The sequence below is a fragment of the Dermacentor silvarum genome, chromosome 3 (assembly GCF_013339745.2).
Source record: "Dermacentor silvarum isolate Dsil-2018 chromosome 3, BIME_Dsil_1.4, whole genome shotgun sequence".
NCBI lineage: Eukaryota > Metazoa > Arthropoda > Arachnida > Ixodida > Ixodidae > Dermacentor > Dermacentor silvarum.
In genome coordinates, this window is record NC_051156.1 from 137,301,149 (window position 1) to 137,320,114 (window position 18,966).

At 45.4% G+C, this 18,966-nt stretch overlaps 1 protein-coding gene across 1 annotated transcript in view; it reads right to left on the bottom strand.

Moving 5' to 3' along the window:
* Positions 1-16,276, bottom strand: part of LOC119445822 (rhomboid-related protein 2) — a 28,537-nt gene extending 12,261 nt beyond the window's left edge. Inside the window, exons 1-7 of the mRNA XM_049663662.1 lie at positions 15,998-16,276; positions 15,749-15,909; positions 15,533-15,556; positions 15,232-15,402; positions 14,137-14,307; positions 8,607-8,749; positions 4,385-4,497 (exon numbers count right to left, since the gene is read on the bottom strand). Of these exons, the coding sequence (XP_049519619.1) occupies positions 4,385-4,497; positions 8,607-8,749; positions 14,137-14,307; positions 15,232-15,402; positions 15,533-15,556; positions 15,749-15,823 (697 nt within the window). The 5' untranslated portion in view covers positions 15,824-15,909; positions 15,998-16,276. The remainder of the gene's footprint in view (positions 1-4,384; positions 4,498-8,606; positions 8,750-14,136; positions 14,308-15,231; positions 15,403-15,532; positions 15,557-15,748; positions 15,910-15,997) is intronic.
* Between the last annotated feature and the right edge of the window lie 2,690 nt (positions 16,277-18,966).

Sequence of the window (18,966 nt, forward strand, 5' to 3'; positions counted from 1 at the left end):
GTGTACGCTCGCAGATGCCGCCCTCTCTTGTCGTCGTTCCAAGCACTTGCGTGCTTAGTTTCCTCCCGCTCTCCCGGCGTGGAAGTCTCGTCGCGTGTGTCTCCTTTTGCCGGGAGGCGGTCCTGGCGCACGTGTCTAGTTTCCTCCGGCTCCCTCAGGTGGCGGTAGTCTTCCACGAGAATGTAAGCCGTCGATCAAGACCGCCGATCAAAATAAAGGTGTGTGTGGGTGTGTCTTTCTTCGGAATGACCGCCGTGACCGCTCAAGAGAAATAAAAGTTGCTCGTATCTTTGATCTAATTTTTGTGTCACCTTTATGTCATGTGCTAAACTGCTTTGCTGGTAATCCATATTCACAGCAGTGGAACAGCGTGTGATTTTTTTAATAACCAGGTTTATATGCAACACACTAAAATTCAATACATGCCACGAGTGGCAGAGGCATTAAAACGTTACATCAAAGAGGGCTTGCACACGTTCATGTCCTCACTTCTGAGCTTCTTGTGCATAATATGTCTAATCATGCAAGAAAACTGCAAGAGAAGGTGGTAAAGGACGCAAGGGTGTGCACCCAAATCTTGGGAGGCCCCAATTTTATTCTCCAAGTGCATACTAGATGGCACCACCATACCATGCCACAGTGAACACAAAGGCTTCATCGAAGTGAATATGATCAGCACCTTGCTAGTGCAAGAAGAAGAAGTAGTTTATTGATGTGAAAATGTAGAGAGGTTGGCCGGAATATGGAGCATCTGGCCTGCTACTCTACGTAAGGGAAGGGGAAGAAAGAGGGTCACAATGGGGGATGATAATGGGAGGAACTAGGTGAAAGGACACATTGCATAAATGATTATCACAAGCGTGAGTCCAGGCCCGTGTCGCCTAAGAAACGTGAAAAAGCACGCATTGCCTCTGTTGTCTGACAACTCTGTGGCCCTGCGCCTAGCAAGAGGTCCTCCGACAGTGGTCTATTACAGTGTAGACCGCTTATAACGTAAGTAGCCGGAGTCGCGAATATCCGCACTATAAGCGATACCGCACTATAACCAAAGCAACAATTTTCAAGGCCCGCACATATGCAAAACATGTGCACCGAGCCACCACGCGTATGCGAGAGTCAAGGAATGCGGCTAAAACGTTTGCATTCAATTGACAGTTGAATCTCGTCAATTCGAAATAATTCACGCGGCGGCGCCTCCGACCGGCATTGCTCCGGCACCGCCATAGAGTAAAAGCTTAGGAGAGAGTCCTCAATGTCGCGCGTGAACTAAACAAAAAAAAGAAAGAAAGAAAAATGCGGCGGAAATTTCACCCTCTTTAAAATGGCAAGGTCGCCAATTCTGCGTTGCGCTGGAAGATGCATGTACGTGCCGACGTCTCAGCCAAGCTACCGTAGCCAGGCGTAGAAAATGGCAGTGAACCCTTCTTTCTCTTTTAAGCTTCCTCTACTTTCTAGTCACGTGTTGACCTTGCACGCTGTGGCTACGGCGCAGAGCGAAGCAGCGGCGCTATCCCACGCCGGCAAACGCCCACTTCCCAATAACGGCAGAAAATGAAACTTCGGGGTGCTGGCGCCGGGCCGGCTGGGCAGCACCAGCACGGCGGCGGGCGTGCACGGTGACAGTCGAAAGTGAGCTACGAGGGAGGGCGAGGGGAGCCACTGAAGCAGGGGAGTTGCAGAGGCGAAATCCGCTTCCCTGCCGCCCTCCTCCCTCACATTCCACGGTCTCCGCGTGTCCCCTTCGCCGTGATGTGCCGGCACCGCCCGCTCCCTGAAGTTTCGTTTACTGCCGTTATCGTGAAGCGAGCGTGAGCCGGCATTGGCAGTTTTGTGGCCCTCACTCGCTATGCGCGCCGTGATATTACACGACTCGCACTCAAGATTCTGGTTTCAGCCTCACTGGCTGTTCGTTCGCACCCCGTGCCCTTCTCCTCCACTTTCTCTCTTTATTCCTCGAGCACTCCTTGGGGCGCCTGTTTGAGGGGAGCGTTCGCCGTCTCCGCTGACTTCCGTACTCCCAGGCAGCCGCACTGTAACCGGTATTTCGTTTCCCGCAACTGCACTATATATAAGCGATACGTGTATACATGGAGTGCTATGGGAAAATTAACGGGAGTCTGAAAAGACCGCACTATATCCGGTCCTGCACTATAAGCGGTTACATTATAAGTGGTCTATACTGTATATAAATGTCTCAAGGTGGCTGCCAGTGTGAGTCTTTCGCGTGCATACTCAGGGCACACCACGAGCACATGGTCTATAGTCTCTATAACACCACGCACTGAGCATTCCGGGGAGTCTGTCCGTCCAACGATGTGCAAATATTTGCGCATGAAAGCGACGCCTAGCCGCAGTCTGTGTATCAAGCATGTATGAGGGCATGGAATTCCACGCAGAACAGGAAATTGCATATCGGAAATTGCTAGTGCAAGTTCGTCAATGTGCCCCTGAAGTGGCAAATGATGAGCAAAAGGACGTACACTAGCAGCATAATGTGCAACAGAGACTTCAACTTTCTGTCCGAATCGTTTACAGTTGCAGTTTAGTATAAACAGAGTGAAGTTTTTCAACTTGAAGCACCACTACAGTATAGACCACTTAAAACGTAACCGTTTATAGTGCAGAACTGGCTACAACGCGGCCTTTTCCGACTCCCGTTTCCCCTCCCCTAGAACTCCACGTATAAGCATTCCGCTTACAGTGCAGCCGCGTGAGACAAAATACCGGTTATAATGCGGCTTCCGCTGGAAAATCTCATCGACAAGGGTGGCAGCGAGCACACTTCTCAACAAGGTGCGTGCTCCCGGCCGGCGTATGCATTATTCAATGCAATCAAACTCTCGTTAATTTGGACTTATTTGGCTGCACATTGGTTCATTCGGACTACTTTCGGAGCTCGGTGAGCGAGGAGCGCGACAAATGTGTGACGCAAAAGAGCAAGAACGGAGCTAGCGTCCAACCGAAATGAAGCGGCGGAGTCCGCATCGCCACAGCCATCAGTTGAAATCGTACGTGAATGACAGCAACGCCGGAACGCTTTGAGCCTATTTGTGTCCTTAAAGCATGTATTCTTGCGTTTACCGCTGCGCATAACACCGCGCTGGCTGCTGGCTTTCGTAACTGCGTAATCGTCATCCACGACCGGGTCGATAGCGGCCGCGGTTTTCTCCGCAGTGGTTGCGGCGACCAGTAGTTTCGTTTTTGCTCAGTACACGTGTCGGCTGCGTGCCCAAAAAACTGCGTAGTTGCCATCGATGATCGCATAGATAGCAACAGCAGTTTCGATTGCCAGTTGTTGCAGCGAATGGTAGTTAATTCGTCCAGACTTGGTGTGTGCGTTGGGCGCGTGCCTTCAGCACCGCAAAGTCGCCGTTCATAATCGCGTCGATAGTGGTCACGGTTTTTTCCGCAGCGGTTGCAGCAAACTTGTTTCGTTTGACTCGGTGCAAAGCTGTCGAACTTAAAGAGCACCAGCTACAACGGGATTAAGTTTTCGCCAGCTCACTGGCGAAAACGTAATCTCGATGTGCGCACGATATTACAAAGCGTGTCTACATGCTTGGTCTACATGTTTTGCATACGCGCAGGGCTTGAAAATCGTTGTTTTGGTTATAGTGCGGTACCGCTTATAGTGCAGATATTCGCGACACCGGCGACTTACGTTATAAGCGGTTTACACTGTATTTAGTTGAAAGGAATTAGTCCTAAATGCAATAAATGTTACTTTACAATATAGGGCCCTTTGCTGAATTATAAGTTCATGTCCTAAAGCTGTCGTGCTAAGCTAAGCCTGACTGTGGGCTGTGGGGGACGAAGGCACAACATTAATTACTACCACCTTTTTTTTTGCCATTAAGTATGTTAGTACACAGCAGTTCGCACATTTTTTTATATGTACAGCTGAACGTTTGAGATAACGAACACTGATATAACAAATTATCTGATATAACAAAGTAAATCTAAAATGGTCCTCTCTAATATCAGCATGTATATACAATGTAATCTCGTTTATACGATCTTCACGGGAACTGGAAAATAAAGCGTATCATCCCGAAAACATAGTACGCAGTATTGTATCAACGAGGTTCCACTGTATATGCTTACAACAAATATTGAATATAATAAAGGTACATTTTCGCGTCAGGCGCAAAACTGTTATAACGAAGTTCGAGAGTAGTATATATGTCCGGCCTTGTATATTTTATGAATGTGGTTGCCATGGTTGTAAGCCAAATCTGTGACTTCATGAGCCACTGAGCCATCCCAATGGCTAGATTAAGGATCCTACATGGTAGGCAAGTAAAGACAAAGATCATTGCTACTACACTGTAAGGTCATCAAAAAAGATTGAAAATATCAATGCAAAGCCTTTCTTTTTACGTACCAGCCACCACTCCACCAGCATAAATAAGCATGACCCTCCACCACTTGTGGACCATTTCAAGTGGAATTCCAAGAATGAGCTGCACAAGAAGGTTGAAAAAGATGTGGAAGCCACTGAAAAATGAAAAGAAAATAATGAATGGCATATAAGCAAAGACTGCACTGCATTTGTGGTCAAAGCATGCATGGTGATGAAATTATGGCTCTAAGAAACAGGCCGATCACACAGATAGAACCTGGAGATCCAATGCCCAGGGCTTTTACACAAATGAGAGTCTGCGAAATTTTGATTGGTTCAAAGTCAAGATTCGACAAATTCGAAATGACCTGATTTTTTCTTTTTTACACTGGATTTTCAGGGAACCCAAGTTTTTTGTTTACGATGCACGGAATCCCAAGAATACAAACAAATGTAGAAAACGGAGAAGTCACATTTAACGCATTGTAACTTGTTCAGTACTCAAATAACGCGACGTTTTTTTTTACGCAGAGTGGTAGACAACATCCTTGACTTCAACCAGAGTGATGTTCAAAAAAATTAAGAATGGCCTTTTTCTGAAAGCTATTTTCAAATTTTGATGTTTTTGGCAAACCACTTATGTTTAAGTGCAATCTTTAAATATAACGGTGCTTGACAAAGTAACAAAAATTATTTCGAAAGAATGTGAAGACTAAAAAGTTCATGTGCCCCTAGTTTCATTATCCTTACTTTAATTAGCCTAGAGCATGGGTTCTCAAAGTGGGTTCCGCGGAACCTACGGGTTCCGCAGGCCCCTGCTCGGGGTTCCGCGAGCCACAGATAAATTTTCCCTGGTCCCACTCTCGACAAGTGTCTAAAATGGCGAACATGAGGTGCGCTTGATCCAAAGAACTTCCATTACTCATGCCCGAGTTCCGGTGCCTGAGTGTCAAAAAGCACATCACAGTGCGTAACAGCAACGCGCGAACTGCGCAATAAATACGCAAGCAGCTTGTAGCCACCCAACCTCTGAGAACGGGCAGCGCGCCTAAGCTTTCGCACTTGAATCTCGGAGGCCGTAACTTACCACCATGCGCCTTTATCCTATTTGTAGATAGGGCAGGTGCCGATAGCGTGCGCACTGACCTATACGTTGGAGGAAAAATAAAAAAATAAAAAAAACGCGGAGCACCGCAAATGCGCGCCGCAGAAGAGCAAGAACGGCGTAGCGTCCAACCGAAACGAAGCGGCGCAGTCCGCATCGCCGTTGTCCTCAGCTTGCACCGTGGTCCGCAGCTGCAAACGTACGCGGCACGTGACTGACAGCAACGCCGAAGCGCTTCGTACCTAATTGTGCCTTTAAAGCCTCTATTCTTGCGTTTATCGCCACGCGTAACACCGCGTTCGCGGCTAGTCGCGTGCCTCCGTAAGTGCGTAGTCGCTATCTCTGATCGTGTCGATAACCACCGCAGTTTCGTCCGCAGCGGTTGCGGCAAATAGTTTCATTTTCACTCGATGCGCGCATCGGCTGCGTGCCTTCACAACTGCGTAGTCGCCTCCCATGGCAGCGTCGATAGCGACCGCAGTTTCGTCCGCACTTCTTGCAGCGAAAGGTAGCTTCGTTTTGACTTGGTGCGTCTGTCAGTCGCCTGCCTTCTGAACCGCAAGGTCGCCGTCCATGATCGCGTCGACAGCGGCCGCGGTTTCGTCGACAGCGGTTGCGGCAAGCAGTAGTTTTGCTTTTACTCAGTGCAAAGCTGTCGAAGTTAAAAAGCACCGGCTACATCGCGATGGACGGACAATTTGTTGGCGAGCAGCTGAGTGACGAAAAAATAATCGGGATGTGCGCCCGTTGGTGCAAAGCGCGTCTGAGATGAAAACGCATGCCGCGAAGGATGTCGCGAGGCCTTCGCCGCTGCTAGCGCTAATCAGTCATGAGATGAAGAGAATTTCAGCTTCCGCACTGGTCTTGTGCTAAATAGAAACAAGATTTGACGATTCATTGAGTAAATAAAAGCGTGTTGACGTAGTGCAGCATTTGTTTGTTTTCTTGATACCCTCGATAATTCGGTTAAATCGGGGGGGTGGGGGGGGGGGGTGTTCCTTGGCACTTTATGGAGCTTAGCAGGGTTCCCTGGGATGAACGTACCTGAGAACCCCTGGCCTAGAGGAATAAATTCCTGAATTACAGGTATTTTGGTCTGTTTACCAGGTTTGCGATTCTTTTTCTCAAGATTCCTTCCGTATCCAAGAGCAATAAAATACTCATAAGATAGCATTTCACTTTTTCTTAATGAGGAAAAAATATTGTGATCGAGAAGTGTACCATTGTTTCTCTATGCATGCTCAAAATTCAGAATCATTGTTTTGGGCCCAGAACCTGCGCCTAAAGTAAATTTTATCAAAATCAGGAATGGTGACAGGGACCACCTGTTCGTTCTTATCTGGATTCACCCTACAGTTGACCCTGCCCTCATATCTCAGACCCCCAAATTTTTGGGGGAGCTTAGCCCATATTAACTGGGACACCTTGTATTACACATTATTTCAAGCTTCCGCGAACGTCACACAGGTTAAACCACTTTGATGCTCTTATCATTTTGCAATTTTCTAGACTCGGTTGATGTCCCAGAGCAACACAAGGGGCTATGAAGCTTTCATTTCTGGTTTACAGCAAAGTTGAATACACTGCTGTCTTGATGGCACATTTTTGAGCTTTAGGGTGAACCTAGTCAACGATCTGACTGAGAAGGTGGGGCACCATGGGCAGGTTGTGAGGCTTCTGTGCCTTCCTAACATCCAAGCGAAGCTGCACATTTCCTCTGCAGAAGCCCTGGATTGTAACACGCATCAGCATAGTCACCCCTGCCGGAAGGTTCAAGAGTCTCCTGTGTGCAACAGGCGACCCCCCCCTGGGCATTCCTTTTGTTCCACTAGTATAGAGAAGCCCATATAGCATGCCTTGCACAGGTGGAATGGGCTCTTGAACACATTTTGAACCAAGTTTCAGACAATCATTTCCCAGTACCAGCTCCGCTCCCTTGCTGCGACATGCGGCGATTAAGTCCCATGAAATGCCATTGGCACATACAATATTTTTGAGAGCTGGAAAGGAGTCCTCTTTGCCAACGAAGAATATTGCACTTTGTCCGCAGAGTCACATACTAATACGTACGGATCTTTCCACTTGCTAGAGAACAAATGTTGTGGCCTCGAGATCAGCATTGGCTGTGACTGGGCAGGAAACCATGGTGCAGTGCGCCAAAGAGTAGGTTGAGATGGCATGCTCAAGGCCTGTCTTGCAGTTGATCATGACAACGCTCTCACGAGACACTTGCCCCAAGGATAGCAGTCCAGACTCAAGCGTTTGGCATTTCTCCAGGAGCTCCTCATAGTTTATCCAGTGAAGTTCTTTCAGTCCTTGCTCCAGCAGCCACAGGCCTACTTGTTTCTGTTCATGCACTGTCCATTAAGAAGGGCTTCATACACAGTTGTCACCCTTGTTCCGGGCACAGTACAAGCCATTTACAACTCTTATCCTTTCAGGACCTGGAAACATCGTTGATTGACAGAGGATGAGGTCAAGATCCTCCTTTCTCGCAGCACTCATCCCTGATCGGCGGGACTCCGCGCGACGGGGACGTGCATAGTGCATAGAATGCATAGTGCACATTTTAAAATTAATTTTGATCACATGTGCGCTCTTGAGCACCCAATGATTGGTATACAAATGTTTTTGCATTCTACTCCCATGACTGACCGTAGCCAGGCACAGAATTTGTGACTTCGTGCTCAACAGCGCAACAGCGCAAGCGACACGCTGAATTCAATCATCCAGTAGATATAGCTACGCGGCAGGCTGCGAACTCTCACGCAAAGGCAAAGTTGGCTGCTGAAACACTGGAGCAAAGGGAGGCCAGATTAGCACGTTACAGAGAAGCTTACCAAACGCGGAAGCGTTCATTAATGGAACACTGTGTACATAGCCTTTGCAAAACCATGCCAAACAGAACAGAGCCAATTTTTCCTCAATCTATAATCTCCAGTAGCATTACGTAGCTATGTGAATGCATTTCTGAACCTTACCTTCACTCCCTTATTCTATTCACTTCATTTAACAGTGTACACACCTTCATGCCCCCCCCCCCCCCAATAAACTTTCTCTCAAACTCACCCTGTGACGTCCTTTATCTTAAATAACTCAGTACCTCTCTGCAAAGTTCAGTTTTCAGGTGAGCGCAACAATGTTAACACTGGAGCTTACCCAACGTGTATAAACATGTAGGTGAGGTAACGCCAAGCTTCTTTTCGTCGCCGGGGGTTGTAGATGAGTGGGCTATCCCTTGGCACTGGGCCTGTGGCTGTGAACTCTCCAAGGGTCACGCAATAGTATATGAACACGGCAACCTGTCAAGAGGGTAAAAAGCAAATAAGAACTGTGAAGTGTGTGAAGTATTGGACAGCAAAGCCATGCAAACTTGGACAGCATTGGCTATAAATAACTGAAGCTGAGAATGGCAGTCCTCCTCCTACTTGTCCACTGCTACTAGCTAACACTGACTGAGAGAGAGAGACTTACTAACAAGAACTGAGAGGTCGGCCTGAACTACTGAGTTCTAGCCTGCTACTCAATGTTGGGGTAGAGGTAAGGGAAAAGGGGAGGTATGGTAAGGAGAGAAAATTAGATGTGCATGAATATAAAAAAAAAAAGCTAGGAACACTTATTGTAGTCGCATATCCAGTTCACTTTCTCTTAAAAAAGCCTCAATGCCCTTCTTGGCCTGACACAGTATTTTGGCGATGGACCTAAAGGAAGTATTACATAATGTTGCCAGTTATCAAGGCAAGCCAAAGATTTAGCCAATGATTGCCTCTCTTGCAAGCAGTGGCACATTGACAGGGGGGGTTTCGGGTGGTGTAACCCCCCCCACCCCTGAGGCCGAGTTAACTTCCCCCCTCACACACGTCTAGCCCCACAAGTCCAACGTGTACCTTCAGTGCTCTGTTCACATTGTCATTACCATTCAGGAGGTGGCTCGAGGTCGAATTTTCCCTGACTAACAAAAACACTCTATCACTGTCTTGTATTTATTCTTTGACTCTTAAATAACTTTGAGCAAAACGCTGAAGAAATAAACATCGTCATCATCCTTGGTGTCATTATTATTATCATTATTAGGCATATTATTTGCTGTTGGATTCCTCAGGCTAAAGCAAGGAAATTGCATATTATGCAAAGTGCTTGCTCCCCCTCCCTCCCCCCGCGACAAAAATTCAACCCTCCCTGGCAGAGATCCTGAGTGCACTTGTGCTTGCAAGTACAGTGGGCACGCACAGAGCTTGTGGTCGATAGTATTCAGCACAGAGCACTTCTCGCAGTCTGGGCTGTTTGCATGGCCAATAACAAGGCAATAGTGCTGAGCAAAGACCATGCCAAGTCTCAACCGACGCAGAAGACTTGCGTGGCTTCTTTGGTTGTCAATTAAGCAGACTGACTAAGAATAACACCTACCAACCTAGCAATGTAGCTGAAGAAATCAACTTGTGCCTACATTGTAAGAAGTGTACCATGCCCTACAGGGAACTTGTTTTACACGGATAACACACACATGTTCTGTATTCTCAAGGAAATAAAAATGATGATAATGAGTAAGAAGATAACCTTAGTGCAGTACTTCCAAGCATCTTTCGAAATGTGACAATTTGAAGCCCGTTGTATGAAGCCCTGTGTTGAAAATAAGCCTGCCCCATTATCGACAAAATTTTCCAGGAACTCTATGTGCTCACAACAGTTAACATAGCTACAGGGATGGAAGCAGGGATGGAAGTAGCCAAGGTAGTTTTGGAGCAGCTCTGGGAGCAGCAAATTCGGCATATTGGAGCAGGTATTAAGCAGGAATTCTTTGTTTTAGAGCAAAGGACACGCGTTTTGGAGTGTGCTAGGTAAGGCTCAACATGAGTGAAATACAGACAAATCAAGAAAAGATGTTCTTTATTTGACTTTGCCGAACACTATTAGGTTACGGCGAATCAGTTCTGCAGAAGCCCGCAATGTGGAGGAAAGTTCATTAAAGGAACAAAATGTCATACACCTGACAGAGGAAACCCGTATGCGGTCCTCGGAAACCACTTTGAGCTACATGCCGGACGTGCCAACTAAATGTGGCCAAGGAAAAAAAAAAGAAGCCAGAGGTTTACGGGAACAGCACTCATTGTTTGTTGATAGGCTTTTGTTAATGCTAGTTAATCTTTTTTTCTTTGTGCACAAGCAACTAACATTTAAGTTTAATTAGCTAACACTAATTACCTCACTTATTGGATAAGTATATTGGATAATGCATATCTTAGGTAGCTTTAAATTCAGTTATCGCCCACATTTCAACATCCTCCACAACTTTTTCATTGATACCTCTTCGATTATGTTAGTTTATAAGGTTATCTAATTTGATGTATTCGTGTGTAATGAACAAGAAATACTGACTGTGACAACCATGAACAGTACCTATAAACATACAGTAAACGCCGTTAGTGTAATGCCCCAAGTAATTTTTTTAATCCTTGGTGGCATTCAGTTGGCATAGCAGAGTACCACAGGATAAATGCGGTTACTTTTTTGGTCATTGCATGTTTGCCAATATTTTACATAACTTGGCGAGAAGAAAAAAAAAGAACTGACATTTATGAAAAGAATAAAGGGAAAAAAGTGTTCAGTGGCTTTCCGATCAGCATTGGCAATCAATATTTTGCACAGACTCAATTATTAAGTCAATGTAAAATGGTGACCGCTATTTTGAATGCCCAAACAATGGTTTCTTCAAATTTTCGGACTCAATCTGCGCAAGCTGCGTTGTGAACATCATTGCCCCGAAGGCAATTTCTGTCGTTCGCGTATTCTCCGACCTTTTACGCCTGCCATTTGGTGGCTACAGTATACTAAAACTGAAAATTTACAACCTCAGTTTGTGTTGTGCAGCTGCAAAAGTCTGGCATTGTGTAGTCTGGTTGTGTAGAATACATAGTACCCGGAGTGCAACTATGAGTGACGACTACAGACGCCATTGGATATTTCTGGTCAAGAAGTTTCACGAAGGCAAGCAGCACGTTTGTCAGCAGGGTGGTAGTGCGGCACGCACTACCACCCCGGTAACCTGACGTGGTGCACGTGCGAAACATATTTTAACGTTACACCCACGGTGTTCGCTATTAATGGATGCAGATTTACCAATAGGGCTTACAAGTGAGCCCTAAAATGTATAACGACAGACCGTACAACTTATTAATTCAGCTCAGAGCGCGGCTTTCTTTCCAGACTGTCCCATAAATAGAGCAGCAGCTAAAATCACCTTTACCTGGTTCGAATATTACGCGAAATGCGTAAGACTTATATAAAATATTCAAAATGCATTGTATAGCACAAAGGATTTCTGTTTTCCTGCGTCCTAGTTACAATGCGCCACAAAACACGCCCACACACCAAGGACTGCAACACTGAAACAGATTGCTTTAGCTTGACTCCTAGGACTAAATGCTAGCCAACACATGGCAAGCAACACGAACATCGCGCAAAATTTAGCGAGTTCATTCGAAGTTAGTGTTTTGGCTCAACTTGGCGAAGCTCGGCGGTTTGGCGCAAGATGGCACAATTGGCACAGCACTTCCGGCCCTGTAGCTATGAATGCTTCAATAGCGGTTGCAACAGCCAGGTAATATTATGCATCCAATCCACCACCGCTTGGGATAATGACTAGCTTTGGTCAGTTGCAATTCTATGAGAGGCCTTCGCACAGGGTCACAATAATCATGCTCATTGGAGAGCTCGACACTATACAAGTAGAATGAAGATCCTTGAGTTGGGAAGCTAGGCCATTCCAGAGGCAGTAACACGTGGCACAGATGGTGAAGAAAGTTTTTAGGTACAGCAGAAATATTGTCAAGCAAGGGAAGTTTTGAAAGAGAAAGATTTGACAAGGGAGAATTATCCAACAGCAAACATGGCTAAGCAACTTTATATGTCGCTTACAGGCAGAACTCTGCAGATACTATTGGCCATCTTTAAAAGGATATTTATGAGCTTGCAAGATACGAGTCTACTTCTGTTAATCAGACTGATGGTACCAACGAAATTGATTGAATTATCTCGCAAGTCAAATGAAACAAAAGGCACAGAGAACGACTAAACACACCACTGATTCATTTGGCAGTTTTTGTCTAATTCTAATACGCCCCTGAAACGATTGTGCAGCTACTTTATATAAGTTCGAAGCAGAAAATAATGTCGAAATGACATTACAGGATTTAAACAAAGTATAAATCTGACGCTCACACAATTTTCTAGCAAGAAAAATTTTGCATGCTTTCGATTCTGGCAATTTTAAAAAGATGAAGCAGGCAAACTTTACCTTCACAGAATAAACATTTATTTACACTTAATATCCATCATCACTCTCAGGCTGCACTTTATTGCTGTGCGTGGACCACAAAATGGTATCTTCCGTATGGTCCATCGCACGTTCTGATATTCTCAATTTATCAAACGACTCTGCAACAACTGCAAACAAGACGGTGGCCTACACTGAGACTAACCACTTTGCTAGTACGTCTTGCAATGCCTGCACTTCTTGGGAATGCCAAAAACATGCGACATGATGCAACTTTGTTGCCGCTTGCTAGCATGTAAAATAACTTATATATTGAATTATCTTTCGCGGACAAACGCGTACACAAAAATAACCATCTCAAACTTAAGTGCAAGGAGGTGATTCTCTTACATTAAACACTAAATTTGAGAGTACTGAATGGATTCACCAAAGCAGTGTTTCTCAATCTTCAAATTATCCCAGGCTTCTTGACATGCGAACGTGTCTAAAAAGTTAGGTAGAAGTTTGCATAGGAAAACAAGTGTGCATGGGAAAACAAGCAAAACCATATTATATATGTGCAGCGATCAGGATTACATTCACACATTACTTGCAGTGTATGCAATGCTGTCTGCTGTTAATAGGTGTTGTAATATCTGGCTTTACCGAAGACTGTCATTCACAAGTATGGTTCCATATCAAGCCCTTTACTTGATCTCTATTTGACATGTATCAGACCTGCAGTGGCTCAGTGGCTATTGCATTCTGCTGCCAAACACAAGATCGTGGGTTTGATTCCCAGCTGCAGTGGCCACATCTTGATGGGAGCAGAATGCAAAACGCTCATGCACTTTGACTCAGCCGCAGATCAGGGAACCCCTGGCGGCCGAAGTTAATTCAGAGCCAACTCTATGTCATGTCTCGCAGCCCTTCTCATAGTCCACCTACCTCTCCCTGTATCTCCCACTTCCCCTTACCTCAGAGAGGAGTGGCAGGCTAGAGATATGCTCTCCAGGTTGACCTCTCCTCCTGTCCCTTCATTAAAATCTACTCCTCCTCCCTTCTTATGTGTTGCTTCAGGATGTTGAAACCCACAATTTGATTTCTACCCGAATAGAAAACTCAGTCTCGCACAAACAGGTGCCTTTGTCAGCTGTCTCACTCATTAGCATTTTTAAAGAACATACGATTCTTATCAACCGTGGCCCTCTCTGTATTAGTGCCTACGGATCTCTCTAATACTTTTTCAAGTGACTGATGGCAAATGGTAATTTCCATAAACAATACGCATATCAATGGTACCTTTATACAGCAGAGCACTTTACGCTTCGCTGAGCATCCTCCTGGTCCTCTCTGAGTACTGTTGATGAACTCAGAACCACAGACCATAATCTGAGAAACACTGTGCTAAAAATGACAAAAGATATGTGCACCTACCTCAACGAGGCTGACAGTGATCACGAAGAGAGGTGGTGGCATACAGCTATACTCGTCAAGGTATCGACGCACCACCGTGGCTCGCTGTTTTTTAGGAACAACTGCCATCGCAGCATAGCGAACCAGTCTTAGGAACCGTGGTCTGTGTTCACCCAAGTCAGAGGCGTGTACCTGTAGGAAAATAAGTTTTTTTTCAGCCCTCACAACTGCATGACATTGACATAACGCAATCGTGGTGATAATGTAACAATTAAACAGCAAAAGAATGTTAACATTATGCCTGGTACACGTAGCTGTCAAAAATGAAATTACATGCACAAACTGTTTTCGCCAAGTTTTTTGCAATAAGCCATGTACATGCGTTCACATTTACAGGGTGTCTCAGCTAACTTTTAACCACGGTTTAAAAACACGTCAGTGCATTTCAAGAGGACCATACAATAACCAACAACGTGCATTTGGTATTGTAATCCTCCTAGAGTATGCCACGGCGGCCATATTTCGATGAGGGCGAAATGCGAAAACACCTGTGTACTTAGATTTAGGTGCACGTTAAAGAACCCCAGGTGGTCCAAATTTCCGCAGTACCCCACTAAGGCGTGCCTCATGATGAGATCGTGGTTTTGGCACGTAAAACCCCATAATTTAATTTAATTAAAAAATTTTTCTCCTACAGTGCTTCAGCCTATTTTTAAACGCTAATTGGCAGAAGTCTGCTGTGACACCCTGTATGTTGCATCATATATTTAGCAGCAAGATGCACAATATCACTAAGGATGCGATGCATACAAATTTCTGCAGCGTTCTGCTGCAATATAGATTCCTTAGGTCTGGCCAACACCTTGTCAATGTGGCAAGAGTGAGAAGGAAAGGTCTACTTTATAGGTAATTCTAGAAAAGCTATTTGTGCTTTCCTGCCATTGGCCGTCAATTTCAACTTGACTTCAGGGCCGTAACTAGTGCAGTTTATCACTTTGAAAGCTAGCATGATCACGCGAATAGAGCTTCAAAAGCTGCACGTGCAACGCGGAATAAATGAGCAATAGCTGTGCTTGATGTGGCAAAAAGAAATAAAGAAAAGAAAGAGAGACACACCATTCTTTTGAATTCTGCATAAGATAGTTTTCGGTTGGAGTCCCAGTCTGCTCTCTCCACGATTTCCTCGAGGACGCTTGGAGGAATGTCGTGCTGAAGTTCCGCATTTTGTTCGTGCAACAGCTGCAGGATATCCTCGAGAGGAATCTCGCCGTCGTGATCACGGTCATACTAATTACGGAGCGTAAAAGAGAGCGAGAAATTAACATCATGACGAGTGGGCAACTTGAATGACGCATACGTGCGACACCTACACGTACTCACCTTACCGATACGCTGAGTCTGCAAAACGTGCACTCACCTTATCAAAGATGGGCCTCCACAGCTGAAAGCGAGAAAAGAACAGGACTCGTTAAAGTTGAATTACACAAGAGACACACTACGAGCGCATTATTGATAATTAGCCCGTTCAAATCGCGCGCAAATACCGCTGAGCGTCAAAGCGCCAAACACACCGCAACTCTGTCTCGACAAGTTCAAAGTGATCGCAGAGAAGTTCAAACGGATCCGTATTTACCCGCTCCAGCTCAATCACGACGTCGTCCGAAGGATATCCAGCGGTGCCGTACCGTTTTGCAGAAAATTGCGACATCCCTGAAGTTTTAGAAACGACAGACACGAGGAGATCGAACTTGTGCAGCCCACGCCCTCAGTTGTCACAGAACCGCGACTGTCAACCTGGAGACAGGAAGGACGCGCGTTATCGACAACCGGTGGCAGCTATTTTCACCCGCGCAAGTCAAGCGTACTGTATAATGAAACACACGCTTTCTTCACGGGACGCGCGCGCGTCAAGGCCACTGCGGGCGATAGTTTCAGTCTGTTGCACAGCAGAGACACAAGTTCCGACGGTCAGCAAATAACGGTTAACGGCGCGAGAGCAGACAGCGCGTTGACCGCCCTTACAAACAACGGTATGCAGGCCGCAGGCACACTAAACGCTGGACGGCTGAATGCCGTGAAAACCCGGAAAAGTGGCATTGTACAACCCCACCTGTGCACAATCTTTTCAGGTGCGCAGCGGCGCCAGTGCTAGGTCGGGAATGTAGATGGCACCACAGCACCGCAGCAGCTGCAGTGGCCTGCAGTGTTCATTCAAGTTCTGTGGGAACAGGAATACTTTATAGGCGCTAAATTCAAGCGATTCATTGGCGCGCATTTGGTGGCAAACGCAATGAAGCAATCAAAATGAAGAATTACTTTACCGTTATTATACATACGGATTAATAACGAGCAAGCTGACGATTACCTCTGTACCGCCGGAGCACCATCCTGATTTATATATATATTATTTATTTATTTATTTATTTATTTATTTATTTATTTATTTATTTATTTATTTATTTATTTATTTTGTACCGTAAATCCCTGGACATAGCTTCTTCATTCTTATAGATGGTAAGGTGGAGACGGTTCTTGAGGGAGACTAAAATTGAAGCACACGCAAAAATATCTCGGAAGCGCTGATTGGCGTTTTGTGTTCCGTGGAATACGCCGTCCGGTGTCTGAATCGAAGACCATTTTGGTTGCGGGACAAATTTAGATGTTCCCACCATGAGAAATTTAGTTACTCCTATTATGGTGTTTCCGCCTTTCGTCGTAATATATTTTGAACCTCGCAGATGTTAATCAGTGGCAATAACGGACCGCAACCCTACGTCAAACTTAAAGAAAAAATTATTAACAGGACGAAAACAAGAATAAAAACTATATGCGCAAAACCGACAGTGCGATTAAAACCTGGTTGCCGAAGCGATAAGTTTTCGGGCTAGGTTCGGGCTCAAGTTCGGGCTCCTACATTTATTTGGGCGAAAAATTGTTTATTTCTACCCCTACGGGACGCTAACCGATTTATCTTAATTGTGCCTTTAATATCGAGTAATAAATTGAATACACCGTGATTGTCATTTGTTTTGGATGGTCACAGTGCTAAATACGTTTAAAACATTTAATTCTATAGAGTTGTACATGTAAACTGCCTAACATCTGCGTTTACCTCCTCTGTTGAGGTCGACGGACCTGTCAGGGACTAAAAATTAAGGTTTGGCAGCGATGCCAGCCTGTGTGACAGGTTGTTCCGTTCAGTACAGCCTGCAAGCGAGTTCAAGCCTGTTTCACATGGTGCGATATTACACTGCATTTTTCGCAGCTACGATTTCCGCAAATGCGAACTATGCATTGCCATTTCACATGCACCGAGCGCGGCTGCTGCTATTTTCGACTTTGGAAGTGTCCAGCTGAGGACTGAAATACTCTTGACGTTAGTTTGCTTCGGGTGAAAACAAAGTCAAACAACCTAGAAACTGTTTTCATGGCGGTTGCCTATGTTTGAGTGCGTTACTTTATCAAAACGAAAAATTCACCGACGATTACGAGAGAGGGTACTAGCGGCGCAGCGCGCTTTCTCGCTCTCTCCACTAGCACTAGATAGGACACGCGGGATGACCAGCTAGTACGAGACGGACTGCTGTATGACAAGGCCGATTTTACACTTTTTTTGCAAGCCATTTTAATTTGACGAAATCGAGAGCGACGAACAGACAGAATAAAAGATCAATATCCGTTTTTTTTTTTTTTTTTCGGTTTTTCATATGGCAATAATGGTGCCAAAATTCATCAAATGTTGCAAAAGGCCTATTGAAAGGATGCCCTAAAGGAAGTTGCTGTGTTCAAGTGGGTTCAACATTTTCGGGAGACAGTCAAGGCCCCAAGGACGATGCAAAATCATGACGCCCCTCCGCCTCGTGCGAAGATGAACACCGAGATCATTCATTGTGCAGGAATTCGCTATAAAGGCGCTCGACTGTATATATGCAAGATGAAGGGTGCCTTGCGTGAATGAGCGAGCAGTGTGAGTGAGTGAGCAAGCGAAGGAGAAAGTGTGGCCTGCCGACCGGCATCGCTATCCCAACCTCAACGCTCTATCACCTGCGATTTCTTAAAAAAATAAAGAAAGAAAGAAAAATGTTTGCGCCCTTGCGTCTAACAGAAAAGGTCATTCCAGAATTATTATTATTATTATTATTATTATTATTATTATTATTATTATTATTATTATTATTATTAATTTTTTTTCTGGGAAGAAAATTTCTCATTGGCTTTCTTTATTTCACTGCTCCTCGCGCGCTCTTTCTTTCTCTCCCCGTTGACGCTCACTCGCGCTCGCACTGAGGCTCATTACACATAAGCAAGCGAGCAGTCGTCCTATAGTATGGGCGAGTACAAATGAAGCTGTACGGACCCTCTCAAAACATCCTCATTCCAGGTTACTCGCGTTCGCGAAATGCGCTCGTTTGTTTTATAGACGTCTTGCATTTATTTGTTTATTATTACTTTTTTAAAGAAATTGATCGCTGCAGTTTGCGCACCGTAATAACGAGAGACCCCTCCAGCAGATCAAAACTTTTTTTCGCGTATAACGAATCATCAAAAACGCTGGGGACAGGGCATGCTCTGCGAGGGCCTTCTCAAGACCACCCATCTATGCCTGCGCGTATATACTATACATGTATATAGTATACGTGCACACACTATATACGCATCCTCTAGAAACAGTAAAACGATTCGAAGAGCGCGAGGGCCAGAACACTCGAGGCAGAGCGGAAGATCGCGGCTTACCGTGGATACTTCTATGGCCTGTGTATTCCCTTCGAAGGGAGTAATCCCTGCCTACACAGGGGCTTTAGCCTCTCTCTGCTTCCTACGAACGACCAGAGATGTAGGAACACGCATAGG